A 15,306-nucleotide genomic window follows, 5' to 3' on the forward strand; every position below is an offset into this window, starting at 1 on the left:
GGATGGAAAGACAACTGATCTTGGCCTCCCAGAGGACCCCAAAGACCAGTAAATACATCAAAGGGAAGGCAGCTCAGTTAGTACACTGTCAAAGTAGAGAGCTCAGATTTTAACTTACATTCATCTTACAGTGGAAAATTCTCTCATCAAAACTGGGTCCAGGGGGGCTGGGGATATAGCCTAGTGGCAAGAGTGCCTGCCTCGGATACACGAGGCCCTAGGTTCGATTCCCCAGCACCACATATACGGAAAACGGCCAGAAGTGGCGCTGTGGCTCAAGTGGCAGAGTGCTAGCCTTGAGCGGGAAGAAGCCAGGGACAGTGCTCAGGCCCTGAGTCCAAGGCCCAGGACTGGCCAGAAAAAAAAAAAAAACTGGGTCCAGGGGGCTGGGAATGTGGCCTAGTGGTAGAGTGCTTGCCTAGCATGCATCTGGTTCGATTCCTCAGCACCACATATACAGATAAAGCCCGAAGTGACTCTGTGGCTCAAGTGGTAGAGTACTATAACCTTGGGCAAAAAGAAGCCAGGAACAGTGTTCAGACCCTGAGTTCAAGCCCAAGGACTGGCAAAACCCCCCACAAAACTGAATCCACACACAAAGGTAGCTGAGTCCTGTTCATTTGATTTACTTATTTAAAGATGCCACAAAGTGACTATCTCCAATTAACTACCAAAAACTTTCAGGTGTTCCCCTTCTCTGTGAAATAGGAATGCAGCCTGACTCCAAACATAGTACAAAACCTGTAGCCACAATTCCAGACTCCAAGTCAAACACAGCAAAAGGTCCATATGAAGCAAGGAGAGATCTAGCATATATGACAATTTTCTGTTACTTAAAATATTTTACAAATATGCATTATGTTGTAGGTATCATTATTATACTTGTTTTTATTTTATATGGTTAACATATATAATATGATGCTTTGCAATATGTGCACCATGAAATGATTACTGCAGTCAAGCTAAGTAACACACCAACTTCTTTAGAGACCTTTTGGATTCCATTTGCAAGTAAGTCTTTCCCAGAAAACCTTGCTGTCAGGTTCTAATTCCAAATAGACCATTTGAGGAATTTATGATGTCTCTCCATCCAGTAAAAATATAATCTCAAAGAATGTTCTCCCTTTCTATATTATCATCAGGTAAAATAGAAATGACTCACCAGGTGCTGATGGCTCATGCCTGTAATCCTAGCTACTCAGGAGACTAAGATCTGAGGATCATGGTTCGAAGTCAGCCTGTGCATGAATGTCAATGAGATTCTAATTTCCAATTAACTACCAATAAAGCTAGACGTACAGCTGAAGACCAAGTGGTAGAATGCTAGCATTGAGCAAATAAGCTCAGGCACAGTGCCCAGGCACTGAATTCAAGCCCTAGGACCCGCACAAAAATAAATAGAAACAATTCTACTTAGCTGTTTGGTTTGACATATCCACATGGCACACCATGGCACTGCCAACAGTGAAATAAATAAACACCTAAATAAGGGTAGATGAAAGCAAGAAGATCAGGAGTATGAGGCTAATGTAGCCTATATAGTGACTTCTAAGCTATTTAGCAAGATCTTAAAAAGAAAAAAGTAAATAAACCAAGAATGATCAGTGTTGATAAGCACTAGATTATCAGTACAGACAGCCAGTCTTCTCACAGAAACACACTGACCCTTCCCTTCATACCCTCTAAACTCCCTTCTGTACTATACCCCTTTCTTTCTCCAGAGGGTAGGGTAGGGTAGGTCTAGGAGCCCTATGATTTGTGTCACTCTCTTCTTCTATAAATCATAGTGAATTCAATGTGACTGCAGGGCTGTCAGTTGATCAGGAAATCTGTAGTTTAGATGTGCAAGATGTGCGCAAGATGTGTGAATCTGGAAAGTGGCAATGTATGGTTACCTAGGAGGGACACAATGAAACCATACACACCAGGATTTACATCAACAATCCACCACTTACTCGGTGTGAATTTGGACAAGTTACTTAACCCCTCTGTGTCTCAGCTACATTACCCTTTGCTTTTTAATTGTTTTGACTTTGTAGAAAATCAAATTTTCTCACCTGCCAGTCAAGTCCTCTACCATGGGCCAAGTCCTGAGCTGTCAGTGAATTTGCTAGAGGCTGAGAATGTGGCTCAGTGGTACAGCACCAAGCAAGCTTTTGAGACACCCAAGGTCCCATCACCATTCCTATCACAAACAGAAGTCACTTCAACTGAGCTGGGCTCATGCCTGTAATCCTAGCTACTCAGGAGGCTGAGATCTGAGATGTCTGTTCAAAGCCAGATAGGGAAGACTCTCATCTCCAGTAGAATAGCAGAAGGCCAGAACTATGGCTAAAGTGGTAGAGCTCCAGCCTTGAGCTGAAAAAGCGAATGGGATAGCATCCATACCATGAGTAATCTGCCGCAGTAATCTGCATGGAAGAAAAATCACCTCAGTTGTAAAATGAGGATGATGATGACATTCTGAGCTATCTATTCATTATGCCAATGTAATCATTTCCTGGGGTAAAAAAGTTTTACCATAGTATTCTACCAGCAGAATAAATTTCACCTGTCTCTCCCAAAATAAGGTGTGCTAAAAAAAAATTTTCCCAAAGGCTTTTGTGATCTTTTAATGGCTGACCACCAGGAACCAACCTCCCCCATAGCAGTGAGATCGAAGCTTGTCTATCTACCCTTCGCTTCGTTGTTACTCCCAGAACACTGGAGAAAGATAGGCCTTCCTACTCCTTGTGCTTTTCCGTTCCAAGGACAGCTCATGTCCATGAGAAGTTTCTTTTCAAATACTAGGGAACAGAGATAAACACTCCGCTGACAGAGTTTCTCTGATTACAAAACAACCCTTTCTGTGTAAACCTGCCTACTCGTGGCAGGCCCCATGTCTCCTGAAAGGCCAAACCAGCTCCACGGAGACCCTGGTCTCCACACATGGAGTGCTCTTACCTTGGCTACAGCCTGAATGCATGCAATTTCTTGATTTGACCTTCAGGGTCGGCTTTATCTGCCCAGACCAAAAAAAAAAAGCCACAAATAAAATTTTAAAAAGTAGGCACATATCCTCCCTTGCTAACTCTAAACCAGAACCAGCCAGCCTATCTTTTAGCAGCAGCCATCTCATGACTCCTTTCTGGTTCCCACGGCTGCTGCCCAGAATCTCTCAAGCCATGTACTGACCATTTGTGACACAGAAAATGGCTGTGGCATTCCTTCTGACAACCACTGCAGCAGCGGCCTCAAACCTAGGGCAGCCTCTGTAAGATGTCCATTCCTGGTGATGCGGATGAGGTTCCAGACCCCGCCTTCCCTAGTGTGGGGCCCCTCTAGCCCCCAGGAGGTCAGTTCCTCTCCTTTGTCTTAACCCTTGAGTTCTCAGAGCCACGTTGTTTCTAGGACTTTTGAAGAGCAAGCAGCATGCAATTAACCACATGGCCTGACCTGCTCTGGAGCATGAATGTGTGTGAGAGAGCCTAGGAAAGACAGAGAGAAAAGAATGGGAGACAGCATATGAGACAGAGGGAGGGAGGGAGAGACAGAGAGACAGAAAGAGACAGAGACAAAGACAGAGAGTCCCTGACAACCTGAAGCCAGAGGGTGGTGGGATTTCCAACTAACTACCCAAAAGCCATCAGTGGAGTTGTGGCTCAAGTAGTAAGTAGAGCAGTAAGCTTGAGCCCTGAGTTTAAATCCCAGGGACTAGTGCACACACACACACGCGCACACACACACACACACACACACACACACACACACACAGAGTTCACCATCCTCAGCTTGAAAAGGAACAGGCTTCTGTCTTCACCAGCCTTTTTTCTTAATACTCACATTTTCCCACTCTAGCATAACTTTCCTAATGCCATGCTCTACCCATATAGTCATTGAATAAGCTGATTTATGATTACTTGTACTCTCTGCTTATAAAAGTTGTTACAACTGTGTGCCAGGAGCTCACACCTGTAATCCTAGCTACTCAGGTGGCTAGGCAGAAAAATATGACTCTTCAATTAATCACCACAAAAGCCAGAAGTGGAGTTGTGGCTCAAGTAGTAGAGTTAACCTTGAACAAAATTGCTCAGGGACAGTGCTCAGGCCCTGAGTTCAAGCTCTAAGACACACACACCCCACACACACATCATTACAAAAGTCTTTTTGGCTGGGCACTGATGGCTCACATCTATAATCTTAGCTACTAAGGAGGCTGAGGTCTGAGGATTGCAATTGGAATCCAGCCCAGGCAGGATAGTCCATGAGATTCTTATGTCCAATTAACCACCAAAACTATGGCTCAAAGTGGTAGAGGGCTAAGCACTAGCCTTGAGCACAAAAGCTCAGGGTCAGTGCCCAGGCTCTGAATTCAAGCCTCATGATTGACTTAATAAATAAAATTTTAAAAAGTCTTTTTGTTCAGAGCCTTTCTCAGTGGTGGGCAATCTGTGTTCACAGATGATAGCCACTGATACTTGGCTCACAATAAACTACCTTCTTAATTTCTTTTTTTTAATAAAGTAGAATTTTTTTGCACCTAAACTTTCCAATTCTTTCAAGGTATGAGAATTGGTAAAGTCCTAGGTAACTAAAAGATCCAGAAGAAATAGACATGTTTTCACAGAAAAATATCTGAACTGCAATACCCTACTCTTTGAGAAGCTTGGAAGGTATAGAATCCTGGAGGAGGGCCTGGTTCTCAAGTGGCATCCTGTTTCTCAAGAGACATGGCTGCCTTACAAGCATCCACCCAGGGCAGTGAGCAAGTTGTGAGAATTTGTGTCTTCTTGCTTCTGCTTTCTCTGCGAAGGATTGATGAATATAAGGAGAGGAGTTGGCATCTGCTTGTGAAAAGCCATTGTAAATGAACAAGAGAGGTTCAGGTGTGAAGGAGGCAGCACTGCCAATTAAAATCATGAGAGAGGAAAGAGAGAAGTGTCTTTCCAAGGGACAGTTCATAGCTCTAGGTAAGCTAGGTAATTAAAAACAGCCTGTTGGCCAGTATGGGATCCTGGTGGGTACAGCCAGTGCAATAGGGGCCTCTAGGAGGCTGTAGGCTATAGATTTGGAGACCTTTGTGAGGGAGCTGGAAGGGCAGAAAGCAGCACACCTGGTGATGGAACAGAGTGATAAAGAAAGGACATTATGCGTGGTTGTGTTCTTCGCTGATGCCCAGGGCATGATCCTGAGAGTGGAGACTTCGGAGGGCAACAGAACATCCCGAGAAGAAGCTCCAGTACCCGTTGTTCAGTCTCCTGGGCACTGAGGTCTGCAGTTAAGTTCAGGGGGTGCAAGCTGAGTGTGCCATTGAGAAGCCTGTCCAAAGATTAGATGAGCAGATCAAAATGGATCACATTGATAAAGAGCAGTGATATGGACAAGAGGGACAATTATGGCCTTTTCTCAAGCCAACTTTAATCCCACAGAGCTAGGCCTTTAAACACAAACCTCTCAAAACCATTATTCATATCGAAACCAGCAAGTTTTCTTACTTGTTGTTCAGGAAATCTGTGTCCAACATGAGAAATCATATCATGTTCAAAATTCAAGATAATTCTGGAAGGATTGTGGCTTGGACCTGACCTGACAATCTGATCAGTGTCCAGTGATGCAGAGAGAAATGGGGAAGATGTGATTGTCCATGATCTGACCATAGCAGTTTCCTTTGAACCTTGGTGTGTGTGTGTGTGTGTGTGTGTGTGTGTGTGAGTGTGTGTGTGTGTGTCTTTCAGTCTTCCTTGCAGTTAAGGTCATTTCATTCTCCCCTAAGGAACAAGGACTCCTTTGAGGCCATTTATGGATATTTCATCCATGATTGTTTATTTAGAGAATAAGATTGAGCCTCCCAACCTCCCTTGAATGTCAGAGTCCATCTTTCCTCAGACCTAAATGATGCACATAATTATTCATTACATGATCACTTTGAAAGCTAACAGGTATCTTTTCAAAACCTAGAGATTCTTTGTCTTCTCAAGACAATTAGTATCCAAAATGAAATTACTCCAAGGCTCTCCTTGGAGGAGGCCCTCACTGATGGGTTAAAATGATCTGGCTCCCAGCTACTCTTCAGCAACAACTTTCTAAGTACTGCTCTGTAGTTCTATTGAACTAAATCTATGAAATATATCATATGAGAGGATGGTCAGTGCCACATTGATCATCAATAAGGCAGAAGCTGGGCATGATGGAATACATCAATTGTCCCAGCTACTCAGGAAGGTCAGTCAGGAGAATTTCATCCAACAGAGAAAGAAAAAAAGAGAAAGAAGGAAAGGAAGGAAGGAAGGGAGGGAGGGAGGGAGGGAGGAAGGAAGGAAGGAAGGAAGGAAGGAAGGAAGGAAGGAAGGAAGGAAGGAAGGAAGGAAGGAAGGAAGGAAGGAAGGAAAGGAGGGAGGGAGGGAGGAAGGAAGGAAGGAAGGAACTGACTCAGACACACAGGAGTGTCAACATAGAGCAAGAAAGAAAGGCAAGAAAGGAAAAGAAGCAAGGAAGGAGGAAAAGGAAGGAGAAAGTAAGAGAAAGAAAAAGGAAGGAAGGAAGGAAGGAAGGGAAAGACAGAGAAATAGAGAGGGAGGAGGGAGGGAGGGAGGGAGGGAGGGAGGGAGGGAGGGAGGGAGGGAGGGAGGAAGGGAAAGAACAAGAGAAAATACAGCTAGGGTCATGAAAAAAAGAAAAAGAAAATACAACCAGTGTCATAGGGGTAAATGGAAAGATGCTATTTTGTTCAGGGTGTTCAGGGAAAGCCATGAACATCTGGTGTCTGCTCAGAGGCCTGGAGGAGTTCAGGACATGAAGTCATGTGATAGAATAGCATTCCAGACATAAAAACAAGAGTTCTGAGGTAGGGAAAGTCTTGGTGTGCTCTTCCTGCATGTCAAGAATGCTTGTATTATGGAAACTCATCAGGTTTTAATATACAGCTCTCATTGAAAGGTATCCCTTTTTCCTCTTTTTCTATTTTTCCCACAACCTGTGAGCGACATGAAAATAGCTCCGTGTTACAGATGAAGGACCTTAAACTCAGCAAAGTGGCTGAGGCCTCCTCTTCTGCTCATATGACAGAGTGTCCTGCTGCTGCACCAGGAGGCAGGGCTTACCCTCTCAGCTAGAGGAAAGAAGCCATCCACACCAATTATCACATCAGTCAGTGCGAACTATAGGCACTAGAAATGAAATCACAGGAGCCATGTTGATTATGGCATTTCTAATTCTCCAATTTACATTCAAAAGGGTAGAAGTGGAGCTGTGGCTCAACTGGCAAAGCTGCTAACCTTGAGCAAAAAACTCAAGGACAACATATAGGCATCGAGTTCAAACCCCAGGAGCAGCATGAGCAACACACACACACACACACACACACACACACACACACACTCCATTCTATAGGAAGGTAGTCTGCAAATTTAAGCCATAAATATGGCCCTGGACTTAGTGATTGTTACATGAAAGTACTATTTATTAATCAGCACTGAAATGTGTTTTTATAGGATGGCCACGTGGCTCAAGTAGTAGAGCACCTGCCTTGTAAATTTAAGGTTCTGAGTTTAACTCCAGTATCCCCTAAAAATATATTGTTTTTTTATACAGTCCCAGGCAAATGTGATATCATAAGTCAAAACTTGAGAAGCAGGAGGAAGATAACTGGGACTCCTCCATAGGGCTCTCAGTAGCCTGGAAGACTCTTGTTTTTGTTTTTGCCGGTCCTAGGGCTTGAACTCATGGCCTCAGCTCTGTCCCTGAACCTCTCTGTGCTCAAGGCTAGTGTTTTACCGCTGACCCACAGCACCACTTCCAGCTTTTCTGGGTAGTTCATTGGACCTATGAGTCTCACAGGAACTTTTCTGCCTGGGCTGGCTTCAAACCATGATCCTCAGATCTCAGCCTCCTGAATAGCTAGGATTACAGGCATTAGCCACCAGAAGTGGCACCATGGCCCAAAGTGGTAGAGCACTAGCTTTCAGCAAAAGAGCTCAGAGACAGCACCCAGGCCTTGAGTTCAAGACCCACAACTGACAGAAAAAGCAACAAAAATGTATGGGAATTGAGATGTGGACCTGCTTGGGGACCATTTTTCTGCCTATAACACATGCCCACTCTCAGCCAGCAGACTTACTGTCAGCCCTTCATCATCACCATGTCCCTTGTCCCACAGCTTGACACTGATTAGGGGATTCACAGGGACAGCACAGAGAGTCCAAGACAGAACTGCCACTGTGTCACCTACTGGGCAAGCTGCTGAAGCTGGCTGGGCCTCCCTGTGCTGATCTTTCTTCAGGGTTCCCACTCACACACTCTGTGACTTATAAGATTAACTTGTCAGCCAGGCACCTGACACCAGTGGCTCACACCTAGCTACACGGGAGACTGAGATCTGAGGATCCAGATTTGAAGCCAGACCAGCAGGAAAGTCTATGAGACTCTCATTAAAGCCAGAAGTGGAGCTGTGGCTCAAGTGGTAGAGTGCTAGCCTTGATCAAAAGAAGCTCAAGGACAGCACCCAGGCCCAGAGTTCAGGCCCCAGGACTGGCAAAAAAATGTACTTGCCTGGTTTCGAAGATTTTGGATTCAGACTAAATTATAACACTGGTACTGGCAGGATCTCTCAGCCTTCATAATACTAACCAATTCCTAATAATAACCCTTACTCTTCCCACACACACTTACATGAACACTATTGGTTTGTTCCTCTTGAGGACCCTGACATATGAAAATATGCCTAAATCTACTGCAAGCATTTACTGCATTCTGATTCTGTACTAGTGTTTGGCTGGCCATTTGACATGAACCATGTTTTCGCACAGCAACTCAACTAATGGAAACTGTACTTCTATCACTAGCTACCAGATGAGAAAACTGAGGCTTTGGGAACTTTTGTTCACATAAACCCTGAGCAGTTCTTTGCAAGGGACTTTCTCACCATTTCTCCCTTCTCTTTCTTACCTTGAGCTGCATCTTAATCCCACAGAGGTTCTGGGTTTGTCTGTCCTCAACCCTCAGCCCATCTGTCAGCTGCCCATGCCTTATAAACACCTCCATTTGCCATTCTGGCTATGGGCCAGAGTAAGGCCTTCTTCATGCCAGTGCTGCCAGGGCAGTCAAAGTGACTTTCCTTTTATTCAGGAAGAACTATCAGCTCTGTGCTGGTGGCTCATTCTTGTAATCCTAACTACTTGGGAGGCTGAGATCTGAGGACCGCAGTTCAAAGCCAGCTTGGGCAGCAAAGTCCATGAGATTCTTTATCTCCAATTAACTACCAGAAAGGAAAGTGGCACTGTGGCCCAGTGCCCAGGTCCTGAGTTCAAGCCCCACAACCCATACACACACACACACACACACACACACACACACACACACACACACACACAGCAAAAAAAAAAAAAAAAAACACAGGAAGACCCATCAGATGCCCAAGTAACCTGTTAGGAAAATTGTTATCTGAGCTTATAGATTTAAAGCAAGCTCAGCTGTGAGCCACTGTAAATAAATAAAAGAACATCACATTTCTTAGAATCATGACAGTGACATGGCATCCATTCCCAATTTGATGAAGAAGAGGGAAATAGAAACAAATGACTGGCCCAAACCATGACTAAAGCCCCCAGGAAAAACATTAAACCCTACCCACTCCACAGCCATCATCCTGTAGACAAATCTAGGTTCCCAAGGGCTTGGAAATCCATGACTCTATGGATTGCTGGTCACATCCCACATGACCACTGTCTTGAGCTGTCTGCTGTTGTCTCCAGCTTCCCCTTGTAAGTACTATGTGTTGCTGGCATCACTGCCTTCCTTTGGTCTCCATCACATCCTCACTCCCATGGTGTCACTACACATTGCTCCACTAGAGACTGCTTGCAGGGACTCTAATCCTGAAGTACACTGCCTGGAATCCCCAAGTTTGCTTTAACATCTCAGTGGAAGCGTCCCTGAGTCCATAATTCTTGTATATTTCTGTAAAACCAGCCTCACTTGGATAGCACTAATGTCTGCTGACAGAACCAGAGTTACATAGGTCCACATCACTGTCTGCTGACAGCTGCACATAGAGAAATGAACGCTGAGAAGGGCAACTGTCTCATTTCTGAAATGATTCTGCTCTGGAACATCATTGGAATAAATCTGTATTACTGCACTTTTGAGTCTGATGGATACGGTGATATTTAGATTTTTGAGAGGCCCTAATGGAATCTTTCCTATTATTCTGATACAAAGCACATGTCTTTGATTTATATTTTTTTAAGCAAAGCTAATTTTGATAGCTGCTTCTTCTTTGGCAGTCTTTACATACGTCCATGTTCACTTTTCCCGGCCAAGTTGCAAATTTTCAAAATCCCTTAACTCTTTTCCTTTTTTCCTCTTAATTCTTACTGTAAACGTGATGAAAAGCTACCAGCAATATACATTCTGCATCCTGAATTCTTTTCCTTCCTTGAAATCTGCTCTAGCAAGTAAACTAACTAGTCCATCACTTTTAAACTCAGCCTCCCAAAGACTTAGAGCCTAGCCACTATGTAGCTAAAAGCTTTTAAGACACCCCAAAAAATAGTTACCTAAGGTCCATTTATCAAATGAAGTCTTCATGTGAACTTGCAAACTCATCAGCATGACCTTTCAATACCCACAAGGCCATCCCAAAATAGTTATCGCTGGTCCAGTTCTCAAATGTAGTCTCCATGAGAACTTGCAACCTCCTCAGCATGACCTTTCCTACCCACACTTTATCAACATGAGTATCCTCTGAGATCCCATCAAAATCACTCACTAAGCTCCACATAAACACTTTAGGCTTTCTTCAGCCTGCCTCTCCAAAGTCCACCAACTTCTTCCCAATGATCAACTCCAAGGTCTCCTCCATACTTCCACATACATAGTGACAACAGTGCCTTTCCCAGTCTTTGGTGTCAAATTGTCTGTATTACTCAGCTACACATCAGTATAAGCTGAGGCAATTAAGGAGAGAAATTTATAGTGCCTCATCATCCTGGACTTTTCAGTGGGAAATAACAGGTAGAAAGTACCTGCCAACGCCCCCCAACCTCTTAACTTCCAAAATCTCAAAATAGTGCCATACCGGCAAATAACCATTTACAATATGAACCTTTCAAGAATACTCATTCCAGGCTGGGAATAGTGGCAAGAGTGCTTACCTCATATACATGAAGCCCTGGGTTCGATTCCCCAACACCACATATATAGAAATCGGCCAGAAGTGGCGCTGTGGTTCAAGTGGCTGAGTGCTAGCCTTGAGCAAAAGGAAGCCAGGGACAGTGCTCAGGCCCTGAGTCCAAGGCTCAGGACGGGCAAAAAAAAAAGAAAAAGAATATTCATTCCAATATGGGGCATCTGTATTTGTGATAGTGGAGACCCAAGGTCTCATGTGTACAAAGTATGCACTCAACCATTTGAGGAACTCCTCTAGACTTTTTTTATTTTTTGAATTGGAGAATCACTAATTTTGGCCAGGATAGCCTCAAACTTGTCATTCTTCTACCTCTACTTCCCAAGCAGCTGGAGTCACAAGTGTATGACACCAAGCCTAGCCCATGGGTCATTTGGTCCATGTTGAGAGCAGACAGGCACTGTTAGAGCAATGAGCCCAACAGAAAAAGAGGGAATTTGAACATGAAAACCCTTTATAACTCCCCCCAGCCCCTCCCTCCTCTTAAGCATCAGTCTCTTCTCCAGAAACGAAGACAGGAGTTGACTGGGTCTTCTAAACCAAGAGGTAGCCAGTGGTGAGTGTGGCCCTCAGGAGAGTTCACTGGTCTCAATATAAAGAAGATAGAGCCGGCCACTTAGCTACCCAGGAAAGTGAGATCTAAGAATTTCAGTTCAAAGCCAGCCCCTGTAGGAAAGACTGTGAGACTCTTATTTACAATTAACTATCCAAAAAGCCAGGAGTGGAGCTGTGGCTCAACTGGTAGAGCACTAACCTTGAATGCAAAAGATCAGGAACAGTGCCCAGGCCCTGAGTTCTAGCTCCAAGATTGGCACAAATAAAATTAAATAAAATAAAATGAAGTAAAATAAAGGGTGTCGAGCCTTCCTGGGCAGAGTCCCCTGAGTTATCTTCCAAAAGACTTATAACTTTTAGTTTTATAACCTTAGCTCTTACATTTACTTTTTTAAATCATTGAACTGCTATTTATTATCATAAACATGAATGCTGTAAGATAAACAAGGTGCTATAAGATATAGCACTAAATACATAGTTTTGGAGAAATTATACACAGAACTTTGCATATACCTAGTTCTATTCATCAAGTTTAACAAATACATTAACAGTGAGAAAACAGGCTAGGTAAAAAAGGGCATATATATGTAGTAAACTTCTTTACAAAACTTTTTTAGTTCCAAAAGTGATAGTAACATCTACTAAGAAGTTTCACAACCTATTTTCATATGAAAATGTAAGTATCAAATCTAGTTCTATCAGCATTATACTAAAGTATACAGGCAGTGTAAAAAGTAGTATAGTACATAACAGATTAACTCTATATGTGTATACAAGCATGCTCCTCAAACCTTGAGACATTATAGTACTTACGTGTGAACTTCCACTTTAATACTGGCCGCAAAAGCTACCTCTAATTACACAGGATGATAGAAAAGGTGGGTATGTCAACCGTATGTACAAAACTGTCTCCCAGAGGCATCAAGTGGTCAGCAGTATCTGCTGGAACTTGAGCACCATTGAAAAGGAAGGAATGGCAGGTGTTTGAAAACTTGGAAACCAACACGGTGCCTTCCACAGCCCCAGAGGCTCCCAACTGTCACACATGTCCATGGGCTGTCCATGTCCGAAGTTGAGATGGAGGAAGCTGCAAAGGGTCACCGTCACCACCAAGCCTCTCCAAGATCCTGGCAGAATGCCACATATGTCCTGCCCCATGTCCAGATCCAAACAGGAAGAATCGATTGGAAAGTGAACTAATATTCTTAAAGTCAACGTAGAACTTAAGAAAAAAGCAACAAACGTGCAAAACTACAGTGACTGTCCATTTGGGAAAGGCTTAGCCAGTTAAAGTGTTTAATTCTTTTAGCAACTGCTGCTTTGTGGCCTCCAGCCTCTCCTTTTCCTGAAGAAGCTTCTGCTCCTCGGCCTCAAGCTCCTGCATATATTCGGAGGCCTTCTTCAAGATGAGCACCTTGGCGGCCCTCTCTTTCTCCGCCAGCTCGGGAATGTGATCCCTCAGCTTGAGGAAGCTGGACCGCAGGTCACTGCGACGTTTGCGCTCCAGAATGTTGTGGTTGCGGCGACGCTCGTCTTCGGAGTCCGAAGGTCGTGGGCTCCAGCTCTTAGCCTTTGCGGGACTAAGGCTCTTGAGCGACCGAGCGGATACCTCGTTCTTCATCTTTTTCGGAGAGGGCACATCCTCGATTTCCCCTTCGGGCGGCGGTGCCGCGTAGTTGTGCAGCTGATGGATCGGGGAGCAGCCCTTCAGGATCAGCTCACTGGACTGCACCGACTCCGGGCCCAGGGCTGCGTTCTTGGGGCTCAAGGTGGTGATCTCAGCCTTGTTGTTGTTGTTGTTGGAGGAACGCTTCTGCTTGGTGATCACCACCACGTCGATTTCTGCCTCATCATCTCCATCATCTGAGCCCTTTGGAATATCCTCTCCAGAGGTGTTGAGGGCCTTGTGGCCCCAACCTCTAGCTGGGCGGCCCCCTGAGCTCGAAGGGGCGAACACACCGGCAGTGGTCCGGGCGGCCGGGAATGCTGTAGAGCTGGCCTTGGGAGCCTTGCGCCGAGCGGCGGGCACGGGCGTCAGAGCCGGCTTGCGCTGGGTTCCCGAGAATGGAGAGGCCACAGCGGGGTCCGCGCTTTTGGCGGCAGAGTGGGCGATGTTGGTGGGCAAAGCGGCCCCGGCACAGCTAGCTCCAGCCGCCCCGTCCGGCGCCCAGCCCAGAGAACTGGTGCAGTCCGATCCCAAGGCCGGGGTGGCGGGGCCGGCATTCGGGTTCCCGCGATTATGTTGCAGTTTCTCGCTCAGCGCGCGCTCCAGCTTCTCGCGGGCCGAGAAGCCGCTCCACATACAGTCCTGGAGGATGACGGGGTTGGGGGTGAGAGTGGCCAGTACCCCCAGTCTGAACGCATTTTCTTCGGCTGCGTAGTCCCACACATCGGCCTCCGCCAGCATCATCTCGTTGGTCCAGTGCGAGAACACCGGGCTGGGCTCCAGGACGGGGCGCCTGGGCGATCTCGGAGGCGTGGGCAGCAGCTCAAACTTCTTCCAAATGTCCTCTCCCAGGGGAGTCGAGCCCGGGGCCCCAAAGTAGAGGTTGTCTTCATCCGGATAGAAGCAGGGCTGCAGAGAGTCAAATTCCAGGTCCGGGTTCTTGCAGAATATTCCCGGCATGGTGGGCACGGAGTGCACCTCCGCATCGGCTCGCCCCCGGCCGGCGACTCTCTGACATTTACTTCTAGGATGCATTTTAAAAGACTTTTGGGGAAAGCCAGGAGCCCCCGAGACTCACGCCTAAAATCCTGGCTACTCAGGAGGCGGAGAAGTGAAAATCCGGTTCCAAACCAGCCAGGGCTGGAAAGTCCAGGAGACTTTTTTTTCTCCAATTAACCAGGAAACGCCGGAAGTGGAGCTGTGGCTAGAATGGTGAGTTTCTTATCTCCAATTAACCACTAAAGAGCTGGAAATGAAGCTGTGGCTCAACTAGTGGAGCGCTACTCCCAGAGCACAAAAACTCCAGGATAGCTCCCGAGCCAAGAATAAAAGCCCGCGGCCCAACACGATAAAAGAAAAGGAGAGAGGAGGGGCTGGAGGCGTGGCTCCAGAGCGCGAGCCAATGAGCAAAGCGTCAAGTACGGAGTTCGAGTTCATCATAACAAAAAAGAAAGAAAAAATATTTTTATGCATAGAATAAAATAAGAGTTTGTTCATTTGTCCGTCCTTGTGCAATTAATTGTTCAAGCACCATCATTTCCCACGGAATCACCTTGCACCTTTATGGGAAACTCAAAATGTATGAATTTATGATTAAATTCTCATTCCCTCACTTCTGTCAGTACTAGGCTCTCCTGATGGCCATGGTGGTAAAAATAAGCCTTAAAATCGGGTAGTGTGTCCTTATTACCCAGCCATACCACTCCTGGGCATCTACCCAGAAGATTACAAGCTAGGATATCCTGAGACTTGCGCATCAATGTTCACAACACTATTCACAACAGCCAAGTTATGGAAACAGCTCAGATACCCTACATTAGCTAAGTGGATGAAAAAAAAGTGGTATCTGTGCACAGTAGAATTTTACAGAGCTATTAGAAAGAATATTATATCATTTGCAGGGAAATGGAAGGACCTAGAACAA

General features: G+C 45.3%; 1 protein-coding gene across 1 annotated transcript; it reads right to left on the minus strand.

The window, feature by feature from the left end:
• Positions 1-12,488: 12,488 nt before the first annotated feature.
• Positions 12,489-14,712, minus strand: LOC125342939 (N-myc proto-oncogene protein-like). The gene has a single exon (XM_048335284.1). The coding sequence runs from the start codon at positions 14,415-14,417 to the stop codon at positions 12,996-12,998; it is 1,422 nt and encodes a 473-aa protein (XP_048191241.1). The 5' UTR covers positions 14,418-14,712; the 3' UTR covers positions 12,489-12,995.
• Between the last annotated feature and the right edge of the window lie 594 nt (positions 14,713-15,306).

The sequence above is a fragment of the Perognathus longimembris genome, chromosome 28, assembly GCF_023159225.1.
Source record: "Perognathus longimembris pacificus isolate PPM17 chromosome 28, ASM2315922v1, whole genome shotgun sequence".
Lineage (NCBI taxonomy): Eukaryota > Metazoa > Chordata > Mammalia > Rodentia > Heteromyidae > Perognathus > Perognathus longimembris.

Coding starts and splice junctions, on each gene's coding strand:
- LOC125342939 (XM_048335284.1), bottom strand. CDS start 14,417: ATGCATCCTAGAAGTAAATGTCAGAGAGTCGCCGGCCGGGGGCGAGCC.